General features: G+C 42.5%; 1 protein-coding gene across 2 annotated transcripts in view; it reads right to left on the bottom strand.

The window, feature by feature from the left end:
* Positions 1-4625: 4625 nt before the first annotated feature.
* The window catches only part of LOC140717149 (ras/Rap GTPase-activating protein SynGAP-like), a 683169-nt gene continuing 663168 nt past the window's right edge, over positions 4626-24626 (bottom strand). The window contains exon 19 of one of the 2 annotated variants that reach the window (XM_073030475.1): positions 4626-6040. In XM_073030475.1, coding sequence (XP_072886576.1) covers positions 5936-6040 — 105 coding nt within the window. In that variant the 3' untranslated portion in view covers positions 4626-5935. Of the gene's footprint in view, positions 6041-23229; positions 23896-24626 lie in introns of those variants that run through there. The other variant, XM_073030482.1, reaches the window with a different exon arrangement.

Here is a 24626-nt window from a genome sequence, read left to right as displayed (position 1 = left end):
ACTGGGATGTTTGTCAGACTACAATAGGCAGCTTCCTTTCACTGGGATGTTTGTCAGACTACCATTGACAGCTTCCTTTCACTGGGATGTTTGTCAGACTGCCATAGACATCTCCATTTCACTGGGATATTTGTCAGGCTATCATAGACAGCTTCCTTTCACTGGGATGTTTGTCAGACTACCATAGAGAGTTCCATTTCACTGGGATGTTTGTCAGACTACTGTGGTCAGCTTCCTTTCACTGGGATGTTTGTCAGACTACCATAGACATCTCCATTTCACTGGGATGTTTGTCAGGCTACCATAGACAGTTCCATTTCACTGGGATGTTTGTCAGACTACCATAGACAGCTTCCTTTCACTGTGATGTTTGTCAGACTACCATAGACAGCTTCCTTTCACTGGGATGTTTGTCAGGCTACCAGAGACAGCTTCCTTTCACTGGGATGTTTGTCAGACTACCATAGACAGTTCCATTTCACTGGGCTGTTTGTCAGTCTACCATAGACAGTTCCATTTCACTGGGATGTTTGTCAGGCTACCATAGACAGCTTCTTTTCACTGGGATGTTTGACAGACTACCATAGACAGCTTCCTTTCACTGGGATGTTTGTCAGACTACCGTGGACAGCTTCCTTTCACTGGGATGTTTGTCAGACTACCATAGACAGCTTCCTTTCACTGGGATGTTTGTCAGACTACAGTAGACAGCTTCCTTTCACTGGGTTGTTTGTCAGGCTACCATAGACAGCTTCCTTTCACTGGGATGTTTGTCAGACTACCATAGACAGTTCCATTTCTTTGGGATGTTTGTCAGACTACCATAGACAGCTTACTTTCACTGGGATGTTTGTCAGGCTACCATAGACAGTTCCAATTCACTGGGATGTTTGTCAGACTACCATAGACAGTTCCAATTCACTGTGATGTTTGCCAGGCTACCATAGACAGCTTCCTTTCACTGGGATGTTTGTCAGACTACAGTAGACAGCTTCCTTTCACTGGGTTGTTTGTCAGGCTACCATAGACAGCTTCCTTTCACTGGGATGTTTGTCAGACTACCATAGACAGTTCCATTTCTTTGGGATGTTTGTCAGACTACCATAGACAGCTTACTTTCACTGGGATGTTTGTCAGACTACCATAGACAGCTTCCTTTCACTGGGTTGTTTGTCAGGCTACCATAGACAGCTTCCTTTCACTGGGATGTTTGTCAGACTACCATAGACAGTTCCATTTCACTGGGATGTTTGTCAGACTACCATAGACAGTTCCATTTCACTGGGATGTTTGTCAGACTACCATAGACAGTTCCATTTCACTGGGATGTTTGTCAGACTACCATAGACAGTTCCATTTCACTGGGATGTTTGTCAGACTACCATAGACAGCTTCCTTTCACTGGGATGTTTGTCAGACTACTGCAGACAGCTCCCTTTCTCTGGGTTGTTTTGAGATGGCTGCTTTAGTAAAAGTTATTGTATTAACATCTCTGATGATCTGTTCTGATCTCACATGTAGATGCAATCACAAAGAAGGCTTGCCAGTGCCCGTACATTCTTAAGGAGATCAGTCAAACAGTCTTCTTCTGATGCTTTGTTGAATATACTGACTGACTGCAGCCTGGCCTGGTACAGTAATTCCAACACACAGGATGCAAGAGGCTGCAAAGAGCAGTGGACACAATCCAGTCCATCATGGGCACAGTCTGCATCACTATTGACAGCATTGCCTCAAGAAGGTGGCTTCTATAAGCAAAGTACCCCTACCATCCGTGTCATGCCTTCTTCTCACTGCTACCATCAGCCAGGGGGTACAGAAGATGGAATTCCTACCACCACCAGCAGGCTCAGCGACAGCTTTTTCCACAGCCATCATGTTCCGGAAGCGACCTGTACAAATTTAACCCTAGCTCATCAATGAAGTTCTTGCCGTACCATGGACTTGTCTCTGTTTATGTTTCTATTGTAGTAATGTCTTGTTTTGCACAGTGTTGTTTCTTCACCCTCTGGTATAAGTTATGTATAATTTAGATATAACTTATGTTCAGTGTGCTGTCTGAATCTATGTGTGTGATATTGCTGCAAGCGTTTCATTGTTCTCATTCTTCAACACAACTGACAATAAACAACTTGACTTGACAGGCAGATTTCAGATTGACTTCTGCCCTATGAGGCTTGGGTCTCGGACCACTGAAGCCATGATGAATTAGCACCTGAGAGGTGTGGTTCTTCTGGGGTTGTGCGGGTCTGGCGGCTATGAGGCAGGGGATGGGGTTGGGTTGATGAGAGCATCTTCAGAGAAATGAGGCACCCCTCAGTTCCTGGATAAGACAGTGAGGCTATATGTATATATCTTTTGCCTCTATGGACAGGAGGATTCTACTGACATGCATCTGGCCCCAGATGTCAGAGAGCAGAGGCGCAGTTGTGAATACACGGGGCTACTTAAATGTCAAGTGATCTCCATGGGATTGTTGTCAAACACTTGCCGAGAAGGATGGGCCAACTGCAGAGTGGAAGGGGCACCTTTCTGCAGGTGGGAGTACGGGGCTCACCCACGTTTCTTGTTATCTGTCTGGGCACTCCTGCGACATCTAACCAGGGGCAGTGCTGAGGCATGAGCCTGCTACCCCAGACTCTCTGCACATGCTGAATGACCATGGTGCCTGGTGTTTGTCCCCATGCCATGCACCCATCTCACCCGGGGGCTTCTCCCCTCACACTGCTAAAGGCTGCAGAGGTGTTACGAGGAGTCAGGAGCAAAAGCAGCGTGCTCTTCTGAATCACTTTCCTTCCCGGGCCCTTCACCTGATCTAACTCCTAGTTCTCCCTTATTGGTGGCTAAGGTGGCAACACAAGGGAGACTGTGAGCCTCGCTTCATTCCCTGGTATGATAAAACACCAGAGAGGTGCACTGATCAGAGGCACCCACAGTGAATGGATTGATACACATAACAGGGGTGAATTCTGTGTAGACTTGAGTGACTCTGCCTGGAGTCCATTTGCCTTTGAGCGTTTGCCCTGCCCATGAGGAAGTTTCCCTCTGTCACTCATGTGAGTAGTGAGCACAAGAGAGACCCTCCCAGCCTGCTGCCTTCCTTCCTTCCAGTGAGACATTTATCTAAAATGGGCAAAGAAAAGAGTAACTTTATCATGAGTACCAGCCCTCTGTCTGTATGTGTGTGTGTGTGTGTAGAGTGTGTTTTAGCTGGTGTGATCGTGAGTGTAAGTGTGGTGCGTTTTAGTGGGCATGAGGATAAGAGTGTGTGTGTGTGTGTGTGTGTGTGCGTGTGTGCGAGTGTGTGTGTGTGTGTGTACTAGAAGATGGGAGAACGGAAGTGTTTCACTGTGTGTTTTGTGGGGATAGCGATGTGTACAGAGTGCGGAGGTCAGAGTCTCTGAGTTAACGGGACTAAGGTAGGACTGTGCGAGCTACAGGCAGAGGCAGTATCAGTGAAGATGATCTGTCAGTCTTATGGCACTTACCTTGGCACATCTTCTGAAGTTATCTTACTTCCTCTGGCAATTGCTCCAGACTGTCACTCCAGGTGTTCAGGACATTGGCCATCCTCGGTGAACAGTGCCTCAAAGGGCTCCTGGTCTTCTGCCTGATGTATTGCACCTCTGCCCAACCATTGATCCAATGAACCAAGATCTCTCCACCCATTCCTGTAAACTCCATGCCTCTCGTCCTCCCGTCCATAGCTCTTGATGGCTAGGAACCATCCTGACCCTGCTACTTTCCACATACAGTCCAAGCAAGGAAAGGAGAAGGTGACTGCAGTGAGCTGCTTCTCATGGTGGGTATACGCCAACTCTCCTCTCTTGAACCTTCTCCACCCGGAACTGCCGTGCCATACTTGAGAACCCATGTGTTCTCTCACTGAGTTCCTGAACCGTTCTGACATGTGCCACTTAGGTGTCAACCAGCAGATCCCATCCCTTTAGTGGAAGGGGATGCAAAGAGCCCATATGAACTGTTTCACAAAAATTGTGTCTAATCTGTGCTTGAGTGTAAAGTCTGCAGATGTTCCTGTTCTGGCTGCTCTTTGCAGAATTGAAAGTCTGCAAATCAGCCACCATGACCAAAGATCCCATGTTAAAATGTCATGATTCTGAAACAATATTGTCTTATTGACACTGTACCTATTTAGTGCTTCTTCTCATCAAAATGAACCCTAGTGCCCTTGACAAATGCAGCAAACCCTTTACTACACAAGCTCTTAAGCGAAGCTTGAGGCCACAATCTTTACTAAGGAAGTTTAAAGGAACTTTAAAAGACGTTAGAATGGTAAGGTGCGGCCTACACGGATTTTGAGGAGTTTCAAGGAAAGTGATTGAACTATTATCTTACAAAATACTTGTTTTTCTTCTGCTTTCTTACTTGGAAGATTAGAAAATCAATATCAGCTCAGAACTGAATATGACTCTTATTCCTAGAACATTACCAGGAGGTTCACGAAAGTGATCCCAGGAATGAAAGGGTTAACAGAATGGGTTAGCTCTGGCTCTGTACTCTTTGGAATTTAGAAGAATGGGGGGGGTGGTGTAGAATCTCATTGTAACCTACTGAATATTGAAAGCCCTGGATAAAGCAGATGTGAAGAGGATGTATCTGTAGTGGGTGAGTCTAGGACCAGAGTGCACAGCCTCAGAATTGAGGAATGTCCATTTAGAACAGAAATGAGGAAGATTTTCTTTAGCCAGAGTATGATGAATCTGTGGAATTCATTGCCACAGACAGCTAGAATCAGGAGCACAAACAAACTACTGGAAGAACGTGGTGGGTCAGACAGCATCTGCAGAGGCAGAGAGATGGTCAACATTGAGGACCGAGACCCAGCATCAGCATGGAGGGTCCAGTATATTGAAGTGAGAGGGTGGGTGAGACACAGGTTGGTAGGTGATAGATGGAACCAGATTGGGGGTGGATGATAAGCTAATGGAACTAGTTGGGGGGTAGGTATTAAGGGGAGAAGTGACAAACGGAGAGAGAACCTGGGTCAATCAGTGAGAGTGGGAAAGGAACACACAGCTGTGGGTTTGCTGAATAAGAAAAATTGCCATTCATACCATTGGGTTGTAGGCAAATATGTTATTCTAGTTTGCCTTGGTCCTCACTATGGCAGTGGAGAAGGCTGAGGACAAGCAGGTCATTGCAGAATTAGGAGAATGGGAATGGGAGTGGAAATAACATGTAACTGGGAGCTCAAGATGGCCTTTAAGCACAGAGCATAGGTGCTCTGCAAATCAGTTACTGAGTCTACACTTGGTCTTGTGGACATAGACGAGGCCAAACAGCGAATACCAAAATCAGGTGGAAGAGATGCATGTGAATCTTTGCCTTATCTGGAGGGCTGTTTAGGTTTCTGGATGGTGAAATGTGAGGAGGTGGAGGGACACAGGTGTTACACCTCCTATGCTTGCAGGCGGAAGTGCCTGGAGGTGGGGATGAGTGGCTGGGAAAAGGGCTCAGGGAACCAGCGAGTCACACCAATCACAATGTGTTAATGACCAGAGATTTGTTTTAACGATATTAATTAGGAGATAAATTCTGGCGTGGACAGAGAAGAACTCTTTATTCTTTGATATAACATTTAATGTGTACTGAGCAGCAGAGTCCCATTTTACTGCGTGACCTGATAGCACAGCTCTGTATTGTCAGCCTGAGTTTGTACATTTGTACCTCTGTAGTGGGGCTTGAATTTATAACCTTCAGACTGTAAAGCCTGTCCAACATGGGAATCTAATGGCATATTAATCCAAATGACAGCAAAGATTATATAGAAATCCAAATGGATTTCAAATTCTTGATGAATAGGTATTACAACTGAAGAAGTTTCTCGGCCCACAACATCAACACTTTATTTATTTCCACAGATGCTGCCTGGCCTGTTGAGTTCCTCCAACACTTTGTGTGTGCTGCTTAGGTATTACAAGTAGTCCGGGTGAAGGGACTTGGCCTGAGATGCAGACTGTCCATTTCCTTCCACAGATGCTGCCTGGATGCTGAGCTCCTCCAGAGGTTCTTTTCTTTTCTACAATTAAGACAAGTTTTTAACATCATTTATATCAATCCTGACTCTTTACTATTAACTTATTTGTATTTGCTCTGATGTTTTCACCAGCAGAGTGCTGACAGCTGAAGAGGAACAAGAGAACAAAGTTAAAGAACTGGCTCAGTGGCACAGTTGGTAGATTGACTGCCACAGCGCTAGTGACCCAAATTCACTCCTGACCTCCGATGCTGTCTGTGTAGAACTTGCATGTTCTGCCTGTGTTTGTGTAGGTTTCTGCTCAAATCAAATCAAGTTTATTGATATATAAGAGATACAGGATCAGAATGAAGCCATTCAGTCCATCGAGTCTGCTCTGCTATTCACTAATGAATGATTTATTACTCCTACTCAACCCTATTCTCCTGCCTCCTCCTCATACCCTCTCTAGTCAAGAACCTATCAACCTGCCCTTTAAATACACTTAATGACTTAGCCTCACCAGCCATTTCTGGCAAAGAATTCCACAGATTTCTGTCTTATGCCCAAAGAAATTCCTCTTCATTTTTGTTCTAAAGGGAAATCCTTTTATTCTGAGGCTGTGCCCTCAGGTCCTAGCCTCACTTACAGATGGAGATGTCCTCCCCATGTCCACTCTATCCAGCCTTTTCACTTTTGCACAAGTACGGTGAGGTACAAATACAATGGAAAACTTGCTTGCAGCAGCATCTCAAGGAGATGGGTTCATGCAACACACAGAACATAAATACACAAAAATGACATACAGTTATAAAGGCATGTGCATTGGCAGGTTAATTGGACTTTGTAACTGTCTGCGGGTGTGGTACAATCTGGACAGTGCTGATGGAAATGGGAAGGAGAATATAAATGGGGTTAGTGTAGGAGCAGTGAATAGTTGTGGCCGGTGCAGACTCAGTGGGCCAACGGACCCACTGTGCAACTCCATGACTGTAGGCTTAGATTATGGGGTAGGTTGTCATAATGACAACAAGATGAAATAGAGGGAGTTGATCTTTTTTAAATTCAGCTACAGGTTGACTTGACTTGAGGTAATTGAAGATGGAAATGTCAGATGATATGGACTAAATGGAAGTAACAATAAAATATTATTCAATCCTGTCAAATTAATGCCAAACTATTGTAGAAATGAGTCTTAAAAATACCCATAGTAGCAAAAGTGTGATCACTTGAACTGAGTATGATGTTCTCCTACTTGGGACAATAGAAATGAATACCATCATTCTGGTAGGTCTGTGTCATACACTGGGGATGGGCAATGAAATCTGTAACTTGGATCTATCAAAAACATCTTCACTTTCCTGCAATGTTTCCAGGTTCTCAGGTCCACCAGTTAACTCAAAATATGAAAGCACATCTCTTGAATGTTCAGTCCAGTCCATGCATCGTTAAGTGATTTAACATATTTGTTTTCCTCTGCTGTTCATAACTCACCAAGATTACTTTCATTCTCTTTTTAGTGAACATGCGATAAGATTGTAAATGATTCCCTTTCTCACAATGGACAATGCCCCGGCTTTATGTGGATGTGGTCCTACCCACCTGTTTCAGGGGAGAAGAAATCAATCCTATTCAGCCTGTCCCAACATTTCCAAAGAGCTAACCAACTATTCCTTTATCCTTTCCATTCTCCATGGGTCTTCAGACTCCCTTCTGAAAGTCATGGAATCAGAGAGGTACGCAGAACATGAAAACAGGCCCTTCTGCCCACTGAGTCTCTGCCAACCATCAAGCTCCTATTTGCACTAAACCTGTCCTTGCTCCTGTTCGTCTCCCCATATTCTCATCAATCCTGCCCCACTCCCTAATCCCTACATTCTACCACAGTTACACACACAGGGTAATTTGCACTGGCCAGTTCACATGCCAGGATGCACACTTCCTGGCTGTGAGAGGAAACCAGAGCACACGGAGGAAACCCATATGCAGTCACCAGGAGAATGTCCAGTCTCCACACGGCAGCCTGGGATCAGGATTGAACCTGTGTTATTGGAGCTGGGAGCTGCTCCACTGCATTAGCACTTATTGATGAAACTGCCCTTATTTCCTTTCAGAAAGTTCACATTCACAAGTCTCCTCAATGCGCATCTGTCTCTTGCCAAACACTTTAAATCCAAATCCTTGATTATTTCAAGACAGTGGATTTATCTTATTTACTCCATCATTACTCTTCATGATTTTGAATACTTCATTGAGTTTTCTTATTGTCTTCTATACTCTGAGAACACAATTGCTCAGGGTCTCCATGTAACAAAAACTTCTCATCCTTTACAGTTTTATAAGATTTGCTCCGGTATACTATGCTTCTCGTCTCCTGCATAAAAGAGGCCTTTTGAATTCATCCTGTCATCTTCAAAGCAAAAAGTTCTGGACCCATTATCAATTCTCAAGGGAAATCAATGCATTCCCTCTCCCACCAGAAAGAGAACTAGAGTCATGGAGAGATACAACATGGTCACAAGCCCTTCAGCCCATCAAGTCCATGCCAACCATCAAGCACCCATTTGCATTAATCCTATCCGAACTCATTTTATTTCAAGCAGTCGTAAATCAAGGTAACTGGACTTACAGTGTCGTCTGGAAGACATTTCGACACTCATCCAAGAGACTTCTTCAGTTCTGATCCATGGTGGGTAGTTTTCTGGCTTAAAAACTCTGTGAGTTGTTTAAATGTATTGCAATCACATGAGGGTTGTTAAGAGTCGTAGAGGCAATGAGTCTTATCTTTGCATGGATGGAGGTGTGAACTGTTATGAAGACGCCAGGTTGGCGATGTTAGGACTGCATTGTAAGTAGCTGATAGGTGGTGTGTACCCCACCCCCTCTGTTCAGGGATGGGTTTTCCAGTTTGACAAAGGTGGCTTCTTTAACCCCTCTTTCAAACCACTTGTCCTCCCTGTCCAAAATGTGCACAATGTTATCATCAAAGGAGAAATCTGAAGAAGCCTCTTCGGATGAGTGGTGAAACAACTAGACAACACAGGAAGTTCAGTTGCCTTGATTTACTACTGCTTGATATACAATGACCTGGATGACTGAGAACCTTCACAGACAACTCATTTTATTCTCCCCACGTCCCCTCAACTCCCCAGAGATTCTATCATGCATGTGAACTGATTCCACAACCTATGGACTCACTTTCAAGGACTCTGAAACTCATGTTCTCAGTGTTATTTAATATTTGCATAGTTTGTCTGCCTTTGCACATTGTTTGTTTGTCAGTCTTTGTGTGTAGTTTTTCATTGATTCTATTGTATGTTTTTGTCCTACTGTGAATGCCTGCAAGGAATGGGATCTCAGGGTAGTATATGGTGACATATGCATACTTTGATAATAAATTTACTTTGAAATTTGAACGCGTGAGGGGCAATTTACAGTGGACAATTAATCTACTAACCTGAGATATCTTTCCAGGAGCGTCCAGGGGAAGGCAGCACCGTCAGAGGGAGAACATGCAAGCTCCACGCAGACAGCACCAGAGATCAGCATCGAACCTGGCTCAATTATCTGCACGTTGTTTCTGCCTCTTAGTCAGTTTTATTTGATCTTTCAATTTCTTCACTTCAGATTCACATCTGCCCTCAACAGTAACAACAGAGGTTAAGGCAGCTCCAGCTTTGAGGAGTGTCTGCATTCTGAATGAGACCCTCACTTTGAAAGATCTACTCCGATTAGATTTGCTGTCTTTAGGCGAGGAAGCCTGTGTGTGTCTATAGCAGGTGAACATAAAAGGCTGCCCAAAGCTTGAGCAATAAAGAAGATTATCTCCAAAATCTTGACCAATATTTATTTTTCAACAGCTCAAAACAGGAGCTGCACAATAACGTAGCCGTCAGCGCAATCGCGTCACAGCACCAGCAATCACTGATCAGGGTTCCATTCCCACCCCTGTCTTTAAGGAGTCGGTATGTTCTCCCCATGATTGTGTGGGTTTCCTCCATGTGCTCCAGTTTCCTCCCACGTTCCAAAGACGTATGGTTACAGTGGCAAATGGTGCTCATAAATTGTTGGAGCCTGGCAACAGTTGTGGGCTACCCGGTGCTTATTTGATGCAAATGTCACATTTCACCGTATGCTTCAGTGTTTCGGTGTGCATGTGACAAATAAATCTTACCTTTTATCTTCATTATATGTTCATGTTTGTGCTGGAGCATTTTGTTTGCAATTCAGCTGTTATATTTCTCCTAATTATGTTTCACTAGCTGCCCTGCAATGTACTCTTGGGGTGACTCGTGGTAACAAAGGGTAGGGTAGCTCAGCAAAAGACTAGCAGAGTTGCTCAGTATATGCATCGTATCTAGGAAAGACTAATGTGGAATTTCAACATGGAAGGTACAATATAATGAAGTAAATTTTCCTGAACCACTATAAAGGTTCTGAGTAAACATCCTGAAAACAGTATATTGAGCAGTCAGTGGAGCTGCTGCCTCCTCAGGGTAGAGATTGGGGTTCAGTCCTCATCTCAGGTGCTGTGGAGTTTGTACACGCCTCTCTGGGACCATGTGGGTTCCCTGGTTTGCTCCCACAACCCAAAGGTGGTGGGTAGGTGTATTCATTCCCCACTATAAATTACTCACAGCATATGGATGAGTTGTAGAGTATTTTTTTTTGGGAGGGAGTTGATGTAAATGTGGGGAGAAATAAAATGTGGGTTAATAATTAGATTTGGTTATTGTCATATACACCAGGAGCATTGAAATCCCTTGTTCATATGAAGCGCAAAGAGTAAACCATGTACATGGTGATAATAAACAGAGCAACAGAATGGGGGCAGAGACCGTTTTGCAAAGTCAAGGAGAGCAAAGTGACCTGCTCAAGCGGCAAGAAAGGAACAAGTGAGGGAGGTGGGGTTAAAGGTATGAGAATGTGGCTGCCTCACAGAATATGGAAGAGGTAAATGGTTTAGAAGTCTGATAGCAGTGGTGAAGACATTTCTGTTTTCAAACTCCCGTAACTTCTCTCAGAAGTTACTAGAGAGAAAAGGGAAGAGGGAAGGATTGGTGTAAATGGCTACATGTTGGTCAGCACAGATTCCATCTTCTATCTCTCTATTATCCTGTACATGGTTTTTGTGTGTTTTTCTCAGGTGGAGTAGGTTCAGTCAGCATTGGTTGCTAGCAAAGGGATGGTGAAATGGGTTTCCATACCATTTCGATTTGTCAGTTGCTCATCCATAATAATCACAATGTTGAGGTCAGAACTAATGGAAGACCTATCAGCTGGAATGTTCCCACTTCCAGTGTCTATGATATCAACATAATCATTTCCATTACGTAAATTTCAGAATGAGAAAAGCTTTCATCTTTCCCTAAATAGTACAGGATCGGATGCTTTGTTCAAATCAGAATAGACGCTATTTACTGCTCCAGGGGAATAGTACATTTTCTTCATACATTTCCATTGACTGTCATTAGACAAGGTATAACAGGAGAACAATACAAAGGATAGCTTCATTCATTGAGTCAAATAACGCAGAAGATGTTACTAAGTATGCTATGATGGCTGTGCCAATTAGTTTTGTGCTCCTGTTCTTGCCTGATGGGTCTATAATTGCTTCCCTTTAAAGTTTTTATCCAAATCCTTTCTCAAGGTTATTATAGAATTTGCTTCTCAATTTCCACCACTCTACTAGTCACTAAGTTCCAGTTCATACAAGTCCCTGTGCTTTATAAATCATACTCTTCATAATTCAGCATTATCAAATCACCCTAAATCTTCTTTACTAGAAGAGGGGCAATCCTAAATTCACTCCAGACTTTTAAGAGTTCAGAACACAGACTACAACTTTAAACTGGATCTTTAGGGAACACACTGGGCTGAAAGTTGAGTGAATTTCTAGAGGAATAGAGTATAGGAGCAGGGATGTGATGTTAAGGCTCTATAAGGCACTGGTAAGACCTCACTTGGAATACTGTGTGCAGTTTTGGGCTCTTTATTTAAGAAAGGATGTGCTGACATTGGAGAGGGTTCAGAGAAGATTCACTAGAATGATTCCGGAAATGAGAGGGTTAACATATGAGGAACGTTTGACCGCTCTTGGATTGTACTCCTTGGAGTTTAGAAGAATGAAGGGGGACCTCATAGAAACATTTTGAACGTTGAAAGGCATGGACAGAGTGGATGTGGCAAAGTTGTTTCCCATGGTGGGGGAGTCTAGTATGAGGGGACATGACTTGAGGATTGCAGGGCGCCCATTCAGAACAGAGATGCGAAAAAAAATTTTTAGTCAGAGGGTGGTGAATCTATGGAATTTGTTGCCACGGGCGGCAGTGGAGGCCACGTCTTTGGGTGTATTTAAGAAAGAGATTGATAGGTATCTGAGTAGTCAGGGCATCAAAGGCTATGGTGAGAAGGCGGGGGAATTGGACTAAAGGGGAGATTGGATCAACTCATGATGAAATGGCGGAGCAGACACGATGGGCCAAATGGCCGATTTCTGCTCCTTTGTCTTATGGTCTTATGGAAAGATTATGTGGAGAAGGCAGGAGGATAGGGCTGAGAGGGGAAATGGGTCAGCCATGCTCTTTGTTTTATGGGCTGATGCTTCTACATAGAAAGACCAATAAAACTGTGACACCTTTACATTTGCAGTTGGTGCACAGCTAATTGTTAATTTTAAGAGTCATGACATGACATCTTTAGTTAACAAAGTATCATGGAGTTACGTATCTGTCATATCTCTACAGAATGACGGGACAGTGTTGAGGGGCTATCTGTTCTTTTCCTCCACTTTAATCCTTCCCCTTGTCACACTGGACTTGAACTGAATCCAGGCCTTAAAAGTTAAGTTTGCATTTTCCAATTTCACACCTCTCCTTTCTTCCAAAGAGGTTGCATATTTCATAACATTTTGAAACCAAGTGTTGTTTGATCAACAGACCAAAGCTCATTAATTCTCAAGTGCCTGTTGTGGCATTTCTCCAGCAATTTCCAGTTAAAATTTCAGAGCACAGAGTCACCCAAACATAAGAGGCTGCAGATGCTGGAAGCTGGAGCAACAATCTGCTGGAGGTTCTCATAGGTCAAGAGCATCGATGCCGTTCAAACACCCCTGAGATCACTTGGGTCTGTTCCTGCCCACAGTAAGCAAGATAAATCCATTCTGGCCAATCGCCAAGCCATGAACATTCATCAGCAAAATGACAGAAGATGTTATTGACAATGCAATCAGGAGGCACTTACCAATAACGTGCAGTTTAGTTGGGCTCCTGCCTGGTTTATCTGACTCCGTATCCCATTGCAGCCGAACAAAGACAAAGGTACGGAATTCCAGAGATGAATTGAGAGAGGCAGTCCTCGAGATCAAGGCAGCATTTCACCCCAGTGAAAGTGAAGTCAATTAGTATCAAGGGAAAAATGATGGTGTTGTCTGATCTCTTGAGCCCCATGGCATTTCTTCAGGGCAGCCTTGGGACAGGGTTAAAGGCGGGGCAATGTTCATTTGTTTCCTCTGTGATCAAGCACTCATCATAAGGTCAGAAGCAAGGATAGCAGGTGGTAGCTGTAGCATACACAGCATTGCCAGCCAGGGAAGAAACTGGAGCAGTCTAGGCAGAAGGACCTGGACCACATTTAGGCAAGGGCTGAACACGGGGAAGTTACATTTACAAGAGCTTCTTCAACAAGATCAAATCCAACTGCCTCCCCTTGACATTCACCAGCACTCGTGTCAACAGAACCTCCATCAACAACATTCTGGGGAAGTTACCAATGACCAGAAACTTGATAGACCCGAATTCTTAAATACATGGCATTTAGAACAAGCAAAGGCTAAAAATATTGTGGCAAGTGACTCAGACTCTGGTTTCCCAAGACTCTCTACTCAATCAGCACTGAAGTTGGAGACTCTTCATTTGCCTGCATTGAGTACTGCTCCATATGCACTCAAAGAGCTCGACACCCACCCCCCACCCCCACAGGACTAAGCAGCTTACTTGATTCGCAACCATCCACCTCACCAGGACAGCATTGCTGCATTGCAACCAGCTGCAAAATGCACTACTGCATCTTGCCAAGGGTTCGACATCAAAAACTCCAAAAATGTGCAACTTAGAAGGACAGGATAGGAAATGCACAGGAACATCACAAAGGATCACACCCACTTAGACAAAGATCCTTGCTCAGTCAAAATCCTGGATTATCCTATATCCATCAAGAAAGAGAATGATCATCATCTTTTCAAAAAAATTTAGGAAGGGATGATAAATGGCAATAATGCATTCTGTATATGAAAAGGTCAAAAGCACAGGATGACTTTGTTTTAATCCAATCGAAAAGGCCAGGGTGCGATGACTCAGACCAAGAGAAACAACAGAGTTTAGAGAGACTGAACTAAACGTTTGACTGGAAGTTTGTCACTTGGGATGTTATTGTAGAAACAGACAAGGTGCTGAGGATATGGAGTCTCAGTCATACAGCATGGACACTGACCCTTTTGCAAACCTCATCCATGCCCACCAAGATTCCTATCTAAGCTAGTCCCATTTGCCCCATATCTTTCTGAACTCCTCCTACTCATGCACCTAACCACACATTCCAGAAAAGCACCAACCTCGAGGTGAATAAGTTGCCTCTTGGATCCCCTTTAAATCTTTCTCCTCTCACCTTAAACCTATGCTCTCAAGCTTCTGATATGTATGACAAGAGCAACGTTCACACTACAAGTCAACAGAGAGATAAGGTACTTCATGTTATGCCACCACCGTTAGAGTTTACGGATTGGAAACACAGCTGATAGAGGAATAATGATGAATTTTAAAGAAAAAGTTGATAAAAGACGAACTAATGACTTCTTATAAAATATTACAGCAATGCCGGGGGCCAGTGGTTCCACTCTGGCTCTATTGGCTGGTTGTAAGAGTTATTCTTAGTTTTCCACTAATTCCCCATGCCCCTGCAAATTTTTCCTTTTAATCAAATTCACATCCAATTCTATTTTTATCCTACTCCCTTTTCCAGAACAAATTTATTCCTTTACATCAGGACTTTGGTTCTTTATTAATGTTTAGGACAGTGTCCTCAGTTACCAGTCATCTTGTTGTGGACAGAATTTCTTCCAATCTTCCAAAAAAATTACATTTTTTAACAAAGGGTCTCCCCTCAGCTGAAACAATCCAAGAGGAAACAATCCAAGTTTGCCCACTCTCTGCTAAAAGTTGTGAATACTATCTAATCCAGGTCACATCCTGGTGAATCTTGTCTGCATCCTCCCACAACCCTTCACAGACATCCTGTAATGCAGTGACCAGAAATGGATACAACACTCTGAGTTTCACATAACCGAAATTTTATACAAATGATGCTTCCAATACCCTGATAATTTTTCCAGAGCAAAGGACCCAGCATTTTTCACAAAACTCCTACTATATCGTATAAAGGTTTGAAATAGCTCTGTTCTTCTCTTCTGTGCTTTTCTATTATGGATCGTAAGAGTCACAGAAAGAAAGAGAACTGAATCAGATCCTTTGGTCTATCTAATCATCAAGCATCCATTTGAACAGCATTATTCTCCCCAGATTTCCATTAGTTCCTCCCAGATTGACTCACACACAGGGTAATTGACAGCAGCCAATTAATCTACTGAATTGCACTCTGGAATGAGCATCACTGGGCAATCCCGGGACACTTATGTTCCCAGCGTAATGTTGGAATGGAACTCCACCAGAATCAAAAGGTTACTTTCCCCAAGCAGTAAGGCTGTTCAACACCTTCACATTCCAAACCACCCATCCTTAGCCCCTACAACCACTTTATAATTTCCTGTCAGTCACCTTATGTCTAGACACTCTTGCGCCTAATCACTTTATGGACGTACAATCAATCTATGTATATAAGCTATCTTATTTATTTAATTTATTATGTTTATTCTTGATCTTATTGTCTCTTTTGTGCTGCTTTAGATCCTTGTCTACTGGAAATGACATAAACAATCCTTTCAGATAAGTTAATCCATTCTTGGTCTCTCCCTTCCCTGATACAGCAACAAGCCCACCCCAAACCTTCCACTCTGATTTGCTGTTTACCTCTACCTTGATATGAATTTGAAGCCCCTACTCTTTGCCACTCCTGACTCTGAGATTGTTAGAGTCTCAGATGGTGATACACTCTACAATATATCCACATGATATCCACGTCTCAGTCCAGCATCATCAGAATATTGGCAGGGTCCAGATTCTCTTCCTCCAACCTCTTGGACACTCTATCTCAGATTTGCCAGGTTCCAATGTCCCCCAAACCCTCCAACTCTGACCTGGCTCTGAGCAAGGTACTGGTCAGCTCAATTTGAATGTCAAAAATATAAAACAGTCAGTTTAGACAGCTGCAACTTAGCACAAGCCAACAGAATCAACTTTTAGACATGTAACTTCATGCACAAATAGTTTGGGGCAAGAAATTCTTTGGCTAATGGCTTCCTCATTTTCAATATTCCTTCAGCTGGGAAATCTCTGATTTTTCCATCTTTGAGCCCTCCACAAAGTCTTCATGGCAAAGCTGCCTCTTTCTCTAATATCACTAAGGGACTTTGCTTTGATTTCTCGCCAGGGTGTGAGTAATTTTGATTCAACTGGATTAGAAAGAATGAATAGTCAGTAAATTTGGGCAGCACATGTCTAAATTTCTGATTGGCTATTTTGGCCAAAGTTGCTGCTGAAATAGTCACCAGGCTGCATATCCATGAGACCATCAGACCAGAAGACATTCTTTCTTTCCCCTCATCACCTTTCCCCAACCACTTCCACTGGACAGAAGAAAGCATTAGGCTTCTATCTCACTGTTATAAGACTACTGAATGGACCACTAGTACGATAAAGGTAAACTCTTGATTTCACAATCCACCTTGCCATGTTGCCCACCTGCAATGTCCCTTCTCTGTAACAATATTTTGATATTCTGCATTCTGTTATTGATTTTCCCTTTGTACCACCTAGACATATTTATGCTTTGAAATGATCTGTATAGTTGGCACGCAAAACAAAGTTCTTCACTGCATCTCGGTACATGAGGCAATAATACATCATAAGGCATAGGAGCCATTCGGCCCATTGAGTCTACTACACATTCCACCATGGCAGATTTATTATCCCTCTCAACCACATTTTACCCATAATCTTTGATGCCATAAGACCATAAGATATAGGAGCAGAATTAGGCCGTTTGGCCCATTGAGTCTGCTCCACCATTTCATTATGGCTGATCCAATTTTCCTCTCAGCCCCAATCTCCTGCCTTCTCCCTGTATCCCTTCATGCCCTGACCAATCAAGAATCTATCACCCTCTGCCTTAAAGATACATAAAGAGATGGCATCCACAGCTGTGTGAGGCAAAGAATGTCACAGATTCACCACCCTCTGGCTAAAGAAATCCCTCCTCATCTCCATTCTAAAAGGACACCCCTCTATCCTGAGGCTGTGTCCTCTGGTCTTAGCGTCTCCACCATAGGAAACATTCTCTCCACTTCCACTCTATCAAGGCCTTTCACCATTCAATATTTTCAATTGGGTCACCCCTCATTTTTCTGAATTCTAGTGAATATAGGCCCAGAGCTCTGCATATGACAAGCCATTCAATCCTGGAATCATTTTTGTGAACCTCTTTTGAACCCTCTCTAGTTTCAGCATATTCATTTTAAGATATGGGACCCAAACCTGCTCACAATACTCCAAGTGGGGCCTAACCAGTGCTTTATAAATTTTCAACATTATATCCCTGCTTTTATATTCTCATCCTCTTGAAATGAATGCTAATAATGCATTTGTCTTCCCTGCCACTGACTCAACCTGAAAATTAGCCTTAAACTCCCAAGTCCCTTTGCACCTCAGTTCTTTTGTATTTTCCCTCCATTTGGAATATAGTCAACCTTTCATTTCTTCTACCAAAGTGCATGACCATACAATTCCTGACACTGTATTCCAACTGCCATTTCTTTATCCATTCTCCTAATCTGTCTGTTTTTCTGTAGCCTCTTTACTTCCTCAAAACTACCTGCCCCTCCACCTATCTTCATATCATCTGCAAACTCTGCAACAAAGCCATTAATGCCTTCATCCAAATCATTGATATAACGTAAAAAGGATTAGTCTCAACATAAACCCCTGTGGAACACCTCTAGTCACCGGCAGCCAGCAAGAAAAGCCTCCCCTTATTCCCACTCTATACTTCCTGCCAATCAGCCACTGCTTTACCTATGCTAGAATCCTTCCTGTAATACCATGGGCTTGTAGCTTGTTAAGCATCTTCATGTGTGACACCTTGTCAAAGGCCTTCTGAAAATACAATACACAACATCAACCAATCCTCCTTTGTCTAATCTGCTTGTTATTTCTTCAAAGAATTCCAACAGACTTGTCAGGCAAGAGGAAACCATGCAAACTACAGCCTATTTTATTATGTGTCTCCAAGTACCCCAAGACCTCATCCTTTATAATCAACTCCAACATCTTCCCAAACACTGAGGTCAGACTAACTGGCCTATAGTTTCTTTTCTTTGGCTCTCTCCGTTGTTGAAGAGTGGAGTGACATTTGCAATTTTCCCTTTTCACAATACTCCATATGCAGCCTGACCAATCGCTTAATAATCCTCAGCTTTATAATAAACCAATTAACAAATATAACTGTTCTCATGCAGTCTCAATTATGTTCAGTCCCAAAGGGGTTGACGTTTATTGTACAGGAGCGAAACTTTGAGCAGATCTTCCTTACCTCAATCTTGAGGTTCATTTAAAAACCCCTAGCCAGTGTTTCCCCTCTCCTCTTTACCTATGAACTTCATCTAGACCACAGAATTGGAGCCACCTTCGTCTTTGTCTCCTTGGCAATGGAGGCCGAGCCAACAGCCATTTCCAAAGCAGTGATGGAAAGTATGCAGGCTGATGTTAGGTAGCAGATTGCTGGACTAGTTCTGTTCATTAAATACCAATGACATTGTACCTCATGGCCAATCACATTCCCTTCTCCCACTCTTCCCGCAACCACTGAGATCAATAGAATGCAAAATTGGGTGCTGTGGAATAGGGAGCTGGGCCAATCCAGTAATTTTCCTCCCAGGAGGATTATCCTGTAAAGTATGATCGGGATCCAAGTATTTCTTTTTACACAACAGACAAGTGATCTTTTTCCCCTGGTCTTTAGCAACAGGAGGTCTGTTTTGAATGGCTTGACGGAGAGTCTGGAGTCTGAGCTTCTCAGTTGGAAGATTTCATATAATACTGATCTGACAGCTTTCTGACGCAATGGGTCCACCCTCAGTGCAGTAATACACCCTCTATTTATAGATGTATACAGACGGATAAATAATTCTATATTCTGCAGTGACTAACCGTTCAGATAGATGTAGGCATAGACTGCAATAAATAGATGGATTGGTCTAGTGATAAATAGAGGAGGACACGGTGAAAAATAAATGCAGTAGAAAGTCAGAGACATAGGCAATGAGTTAGGCTGCAATGGAAACTTAGGTGTTGTGAATTCACTGGCTACTTGGAGAGGTGGGTACAGATAAATAGAGTAGATAGATGGATAGAGACAGGTAGTGTGGTGGCGGAAGAGAGGCAAATTGCCTGGGAAAGAAGGGATGGACACAGAACATCTATAAACGGGAGAGCAGACAGACAGAAATATAAGACTAGACAGATAAGAGACTAATGGAATGAACTTGTAAACCCCCTCCAGCATTTTGTGGTGAACCTTGCTTATCCACTGGGCTCATTGGCCTAGGTTTATGCCACAGCACTCGAGATAGGTTGCAAACCTATCAGGACTAGATTCTGGTTTAAAGGCAAGACTAAGGAAGGAATGGGTGCAGATGTGCAAAAATCACAGAAAAATCACAATTCCATCCACAGCTTCGGAATTAACACAGCACAGCAGTGTGTCCATTGCGATCACACCCAAGAGAAAACAAGCTGACTATGAGTGCAAGATAATTTGTTTGGTAAACGGGTCCAAGGCAGACAGATGGTGTCAGGGAACAGAATATCCATAATCTAACTGAATGGTGGAACAGTCTGAGAAAGCTTTCCTATGAATGTGTAATAAAAATCAAAAAAGAGAAAAGGTGCTAAACTATCTAAATCAATTCTGTTTTCTGTACACATATAAACACACACACACGCACGCACGCACGCACACACACACACACACACACATACACACGTACGCACGCACTGATATCCACTGGAACTACTAGACAGCAGTAACTTTTGTCATGAAGCATTTCTTTTTCTCTGAAATGCTCCAACCTCCACAGTCCCTGATCCCTTCTCATCCCAATTGCTCTCAATCCAATCTGAGGACAAGCTCACTTCCAAGTACACAGTATCTTCCTAGAAAACACAAGGCTGCGGAAATCCAGCCTGAAAGGCACAGACAGAACAAGTATACTCATGAAAAACTGAACAAGTTGCCACCTTGCGTCCTATGACCACTACAGTGTTTAGCATCCAGTGGATGCAGGTTTGAACTGGATTTGCTTGACCAAGTTTGCAGTCTGTTGCAGGTTGGGTAAAGTAAGTGTGCGGTGTATCTTTGTAAGTACAGGGCTGGAAAGTAAGATGGTTGTGTACCTGAACGGTTCATATGCTCAAAATCTATTCACTCTCCCTGCTCAATTCCTTCTACAATTCTGTCACTTCATCATAAGGCAGCCTTTTATAAAGGTTGCCTTTTGGAACGCGACCGTCTCTGTGGTCCTGTTCCACAAACTCACCACAATATGGTTCATGCAATTTTCTTTTAATCTTTTCATAATTGCACTGTTACTTAATTAGTGAGCAAATATAGACCTGGATTTGTATAGCACACTTTGTGATCTCAGGATATCCCAAAGCATATTAGGGTCAAGAAAAGCCTCGGTTTAACATGCCACCCAAGAAACAGCACCCCGCAACAACATGGCACTCCATTAGTAGGGCACTGGAGTGATGAACAGAACTGTGTTCCTCAAGTTTGGGGAGCAGGAGTGGTATCCTGGGGTAGGAGTTAGAACCTGGTCTTTAAAGCTTCAAACAGAGAAATGTTCATACTTTAACATAGCTGATACCATGTCTCAAACAAATTATATTAACTCTAAAAACTAGATGCTTAATGACTGGCTTCTACCTTTCCTACCATTCAGAAGGCCTCTCTTTTGATGACCTCTGCTTGACTACTCTTGCTCCCCGCAAACATCTTCCCATTTCAATTCATCCAAACTATGAGCACACCATTTCAATCAGCCTTCGAGCAGGTTCCTTGTTAGTTCCCCAGTGATGTTGTCATTTTCTTACTGCATTTACCAATGACAATTTTATGTTTACAATCCTGGTCCCTGATTTTAGTATCCACAACTCCTCTTCCTCACTTCCTTCCCACCATCCTAGCCCTGTGTACCACCTTCCTCACATTGACATATCTTCATTCATCTACCTTGGCAAACACCAGTATCATAAGGACCTTTTCTCAGCTTATACCCATTTAGAATATAGAATCTCTGCTTGTATAGCTTCCTGACTCCTAAGAGTCTCATTTCCGACATCACTATTTTAAATTCATTTACCCATTAATTAGTGCTTCCATATTTTGACATAGATCAGAAAAGTTTATTCGTGTTCTTTTGTTAAAGCACCTTGCCGCATTGTTTAAGCGATTGAGAGAGATGAGTCAACTAGTAGTGTCAGATCCTGTTCTAAGTCTTGCTATGCTAATGCAGTCCTGTTCACTCCAGAAAATGATGCAACCTTTCTCCTCCGACTGGTTCGTATTTAGTTGTGTTAAAATTTAGCTGTGGTTGCTCACAAGAAATCCATTCTTTGGTGGTGTAAAGTAGGTGGCATTCATTAAAGCTCTGCTTTAGAAGATTTAAACTTAAATTCAGACACGTGCAATGTTAATGTTTAAGTAGGCGATGGCTAGGTTGTAGAAGATCCTTAGGAGGGATGTTCTAGCATTGAAAAGAAGAGACTGGTTTTGCCTCATTAGGCTGGGGCCTGAACTATAATTTATATTCTTGACTTAGATAAGTCAATAGAGAGCCATATATCCATGTTTGCCAGTGACACAAAGATTGGTGGCACAGTAAGTGATGTGAATTAGGAGAATGAAATTACTGAGCAAGCATGCAAAACTAAGGGAGATGGATTTCAAAAATCAGATATGAATAAGAATAACTATTTTGGACAAGATGCTTTACTTCAACAGTGAAAAGTTTAGGAACAACTTTGGATCAAAGAAGTTTTGTGTTATGTACACAGATGACTCATATGTTCTACTCATGTACAACTGTCCCTTGGACTTTATAGTAAGGAAGATACAGTATAATAGTAGAAGAAATTTTGCCATAGCCAAATAAAGCCCAATTGGGCCACGCCCAGAATACCATGTACGCTTCAGCACATGGCAGGAAGGAACACACGATGTTATCAGGCATCCAAGCCTGAGGGTTTTATGATTTTGTTAGGAATTGATAGAGTCAATCAAGAGGAACCATTTCTGACACTAGGAATGAAGGGACTTTATCTTAAAATCAGAGTCAGAACATTTAGGAAGAAGCACTACTCAAGCAAAAAGACTGTGATGTCAGATTATTTAATAATTTAAACACAAGATCAGTAGAGGTTTGCTAACCAAGGATATTAAAACCAATGAGTTACAGTTGAACATTGACTTTGTAGAATAGCAGAATAGGCTTCTGAATGGCATCCTTCTATCCCTATAAGGAATAACTGATTTGTTAAAGAAAGTTGAAATTTAATTGTGGTGCTCATTCAGTTATTCATAGAATATTGGATTCTTGGAAGTCTGTTACAGGTTGGAATTGAGTCAGTGGTTTGGATATCCTGTGACTAGAACAATTGATACTTGGAGTGAGTTACAATCTAATCTTGGGATTCAGATGGTTTATAATGAGAGAGGGTTTTCAGACTGGAATCACATTGATGCGTTTGATGTTTATATGGAGAGCAAGGAGACTCAAAAATAAGTCATAAACATCAGTCTTACTGGGCTGGGTGATTTGGGGTGGCTTATAGAGTAAAGGAAATCCAGGAGTAAATTAGATTGGAATATAATCGAGGGGTTCAGATGAGTTGTATATGGAATAATGGTTGTAAATGACAGCCCAATGTCTAATCAAGGGGTTTGGATTGTTTAAATATAGCAAAATGGATACTTGGGAGTGACTTACGGGTAGAAAGACCACGACTGCAAGACAGAGAGAGTAAAAGGTTAAGTTTTTGCTTTATTAAAGGTCATTCTGTCACCACACCCCCATACAACACAACAATAGAAGCATCAGATAGCATCCCTGGTGTCACGGCAACCAGGAATATATGTTAAACTATGTACAGTACATATCGTTGTTATTTACAATACAAACAACATTCTCTTAATTACACGTGTGGGGAGAAAAAATTCAACATATATACACATTTATATACGTATAAATATTTTGATTTTATGGGGTTAGAGGAGGGGGATTAATTACAAAGTTGGCATTTAAAATGGATAAGTCAAAGACCTGAAAAATTAACGCTTTTGTTTTCTCCTTGTTAAATATATACACAGAACAACATAAACCGGTACAATCACTTCCTCCAACATTATTCTGGCAGTGGTTACTATAGCAACAGAGATTATAGTCACATGATACAAACGTCAAATCATGTTTAGCCATGCCTGTGTTTTTTTTTGTTTTAAATTTTAGAACGTTATTTATATATGTATGGCTATTGATTGTCGACTCAGAACTGCGTCGATTTTGAAGTTATTTTCTTTTCGTTTTGAATTTTTTTTGTCTATGGCTATCGAAATGCCCCATATGTCAACGGGAGAAAGCGGCTAGGATTCCGTGCTGTCCTTCCACCTCTGCGCCCCATTTCTGAAAGCTATGGATCGAAAGACGGGCGAGTGTGAATCGGTCACATTCAGAAAATATAACCCCTCTCCCCACTTTAGTGCCAAACAGATTATAACTAGACAGGTCCTAACACGTGTTCTTGGGTTGGGTTGGGGCTGGCAGGGGGTGCAGCGGAGATACAGAAGGCAAGCTGACTATATCATGTACAGTCCCAGTCCTACCTTCCCTCTCTTCCTAAAGTGCCTCATCACCCTGAGGGACACCATACAAAGGTGCCATGAATGCCAGAATATTTCACAGCATTTAAATTTTAGCAATAGGGGGAGAAAACTAGGGCATGAAACTGGGTACAAGATTTACTTCCCTTTCTGTTTATTTTACCAGCACTAAACATTGAATATACAATTGCCAGTAAAAGTAGCTCTGCCTGTTTTACATCCCCTTCCAAGTTTAGCCTAATTCTCTCCCAGTGTCAACACCCAAGGTTAAGTGCCATGAACATCTTATTAACTTCTAGCTGATCTTGAATCCTTAGAATTGGGCATCCTACCCTTTCCGTGATGTGGTCTGATCTAACCCCGGTTCTGAGCTGCAGACCCCACTTTTAAAAAGTTATTTTAATCTCTCTGGTCAGAAACCCCAACGTGAGTGGATGGAATACTTATTCTCCAACCTGCCCAATGGAAATGCAGCAAATCCCTGCTGAGTGGTTCAGGGTAAAATGTCCCTGCTGAATGATTTTATCCTACCCACTAATTC

This window comes from Hemitrygon akajei, chromosome 2 (genome assembly GCF_048418815.1).
Source record: "Hemitrygon akajei chromosome 2, sHemAka1.3, whole genome shotgun sequence".
Taxonomy (NCBI): domain Eukaryota; kingdom Metazoa; phylum Chordata; class Chondrichthyes; order Myliobatiformes; family Dasyatidae; genus Hemitrygon; species Hemitrygon akajei.
The sequence above is the reverse complement of the archived record's forward strand: the minus strand, read 5'-3'. Positions and strand labels throughout refer to the sequence as shown.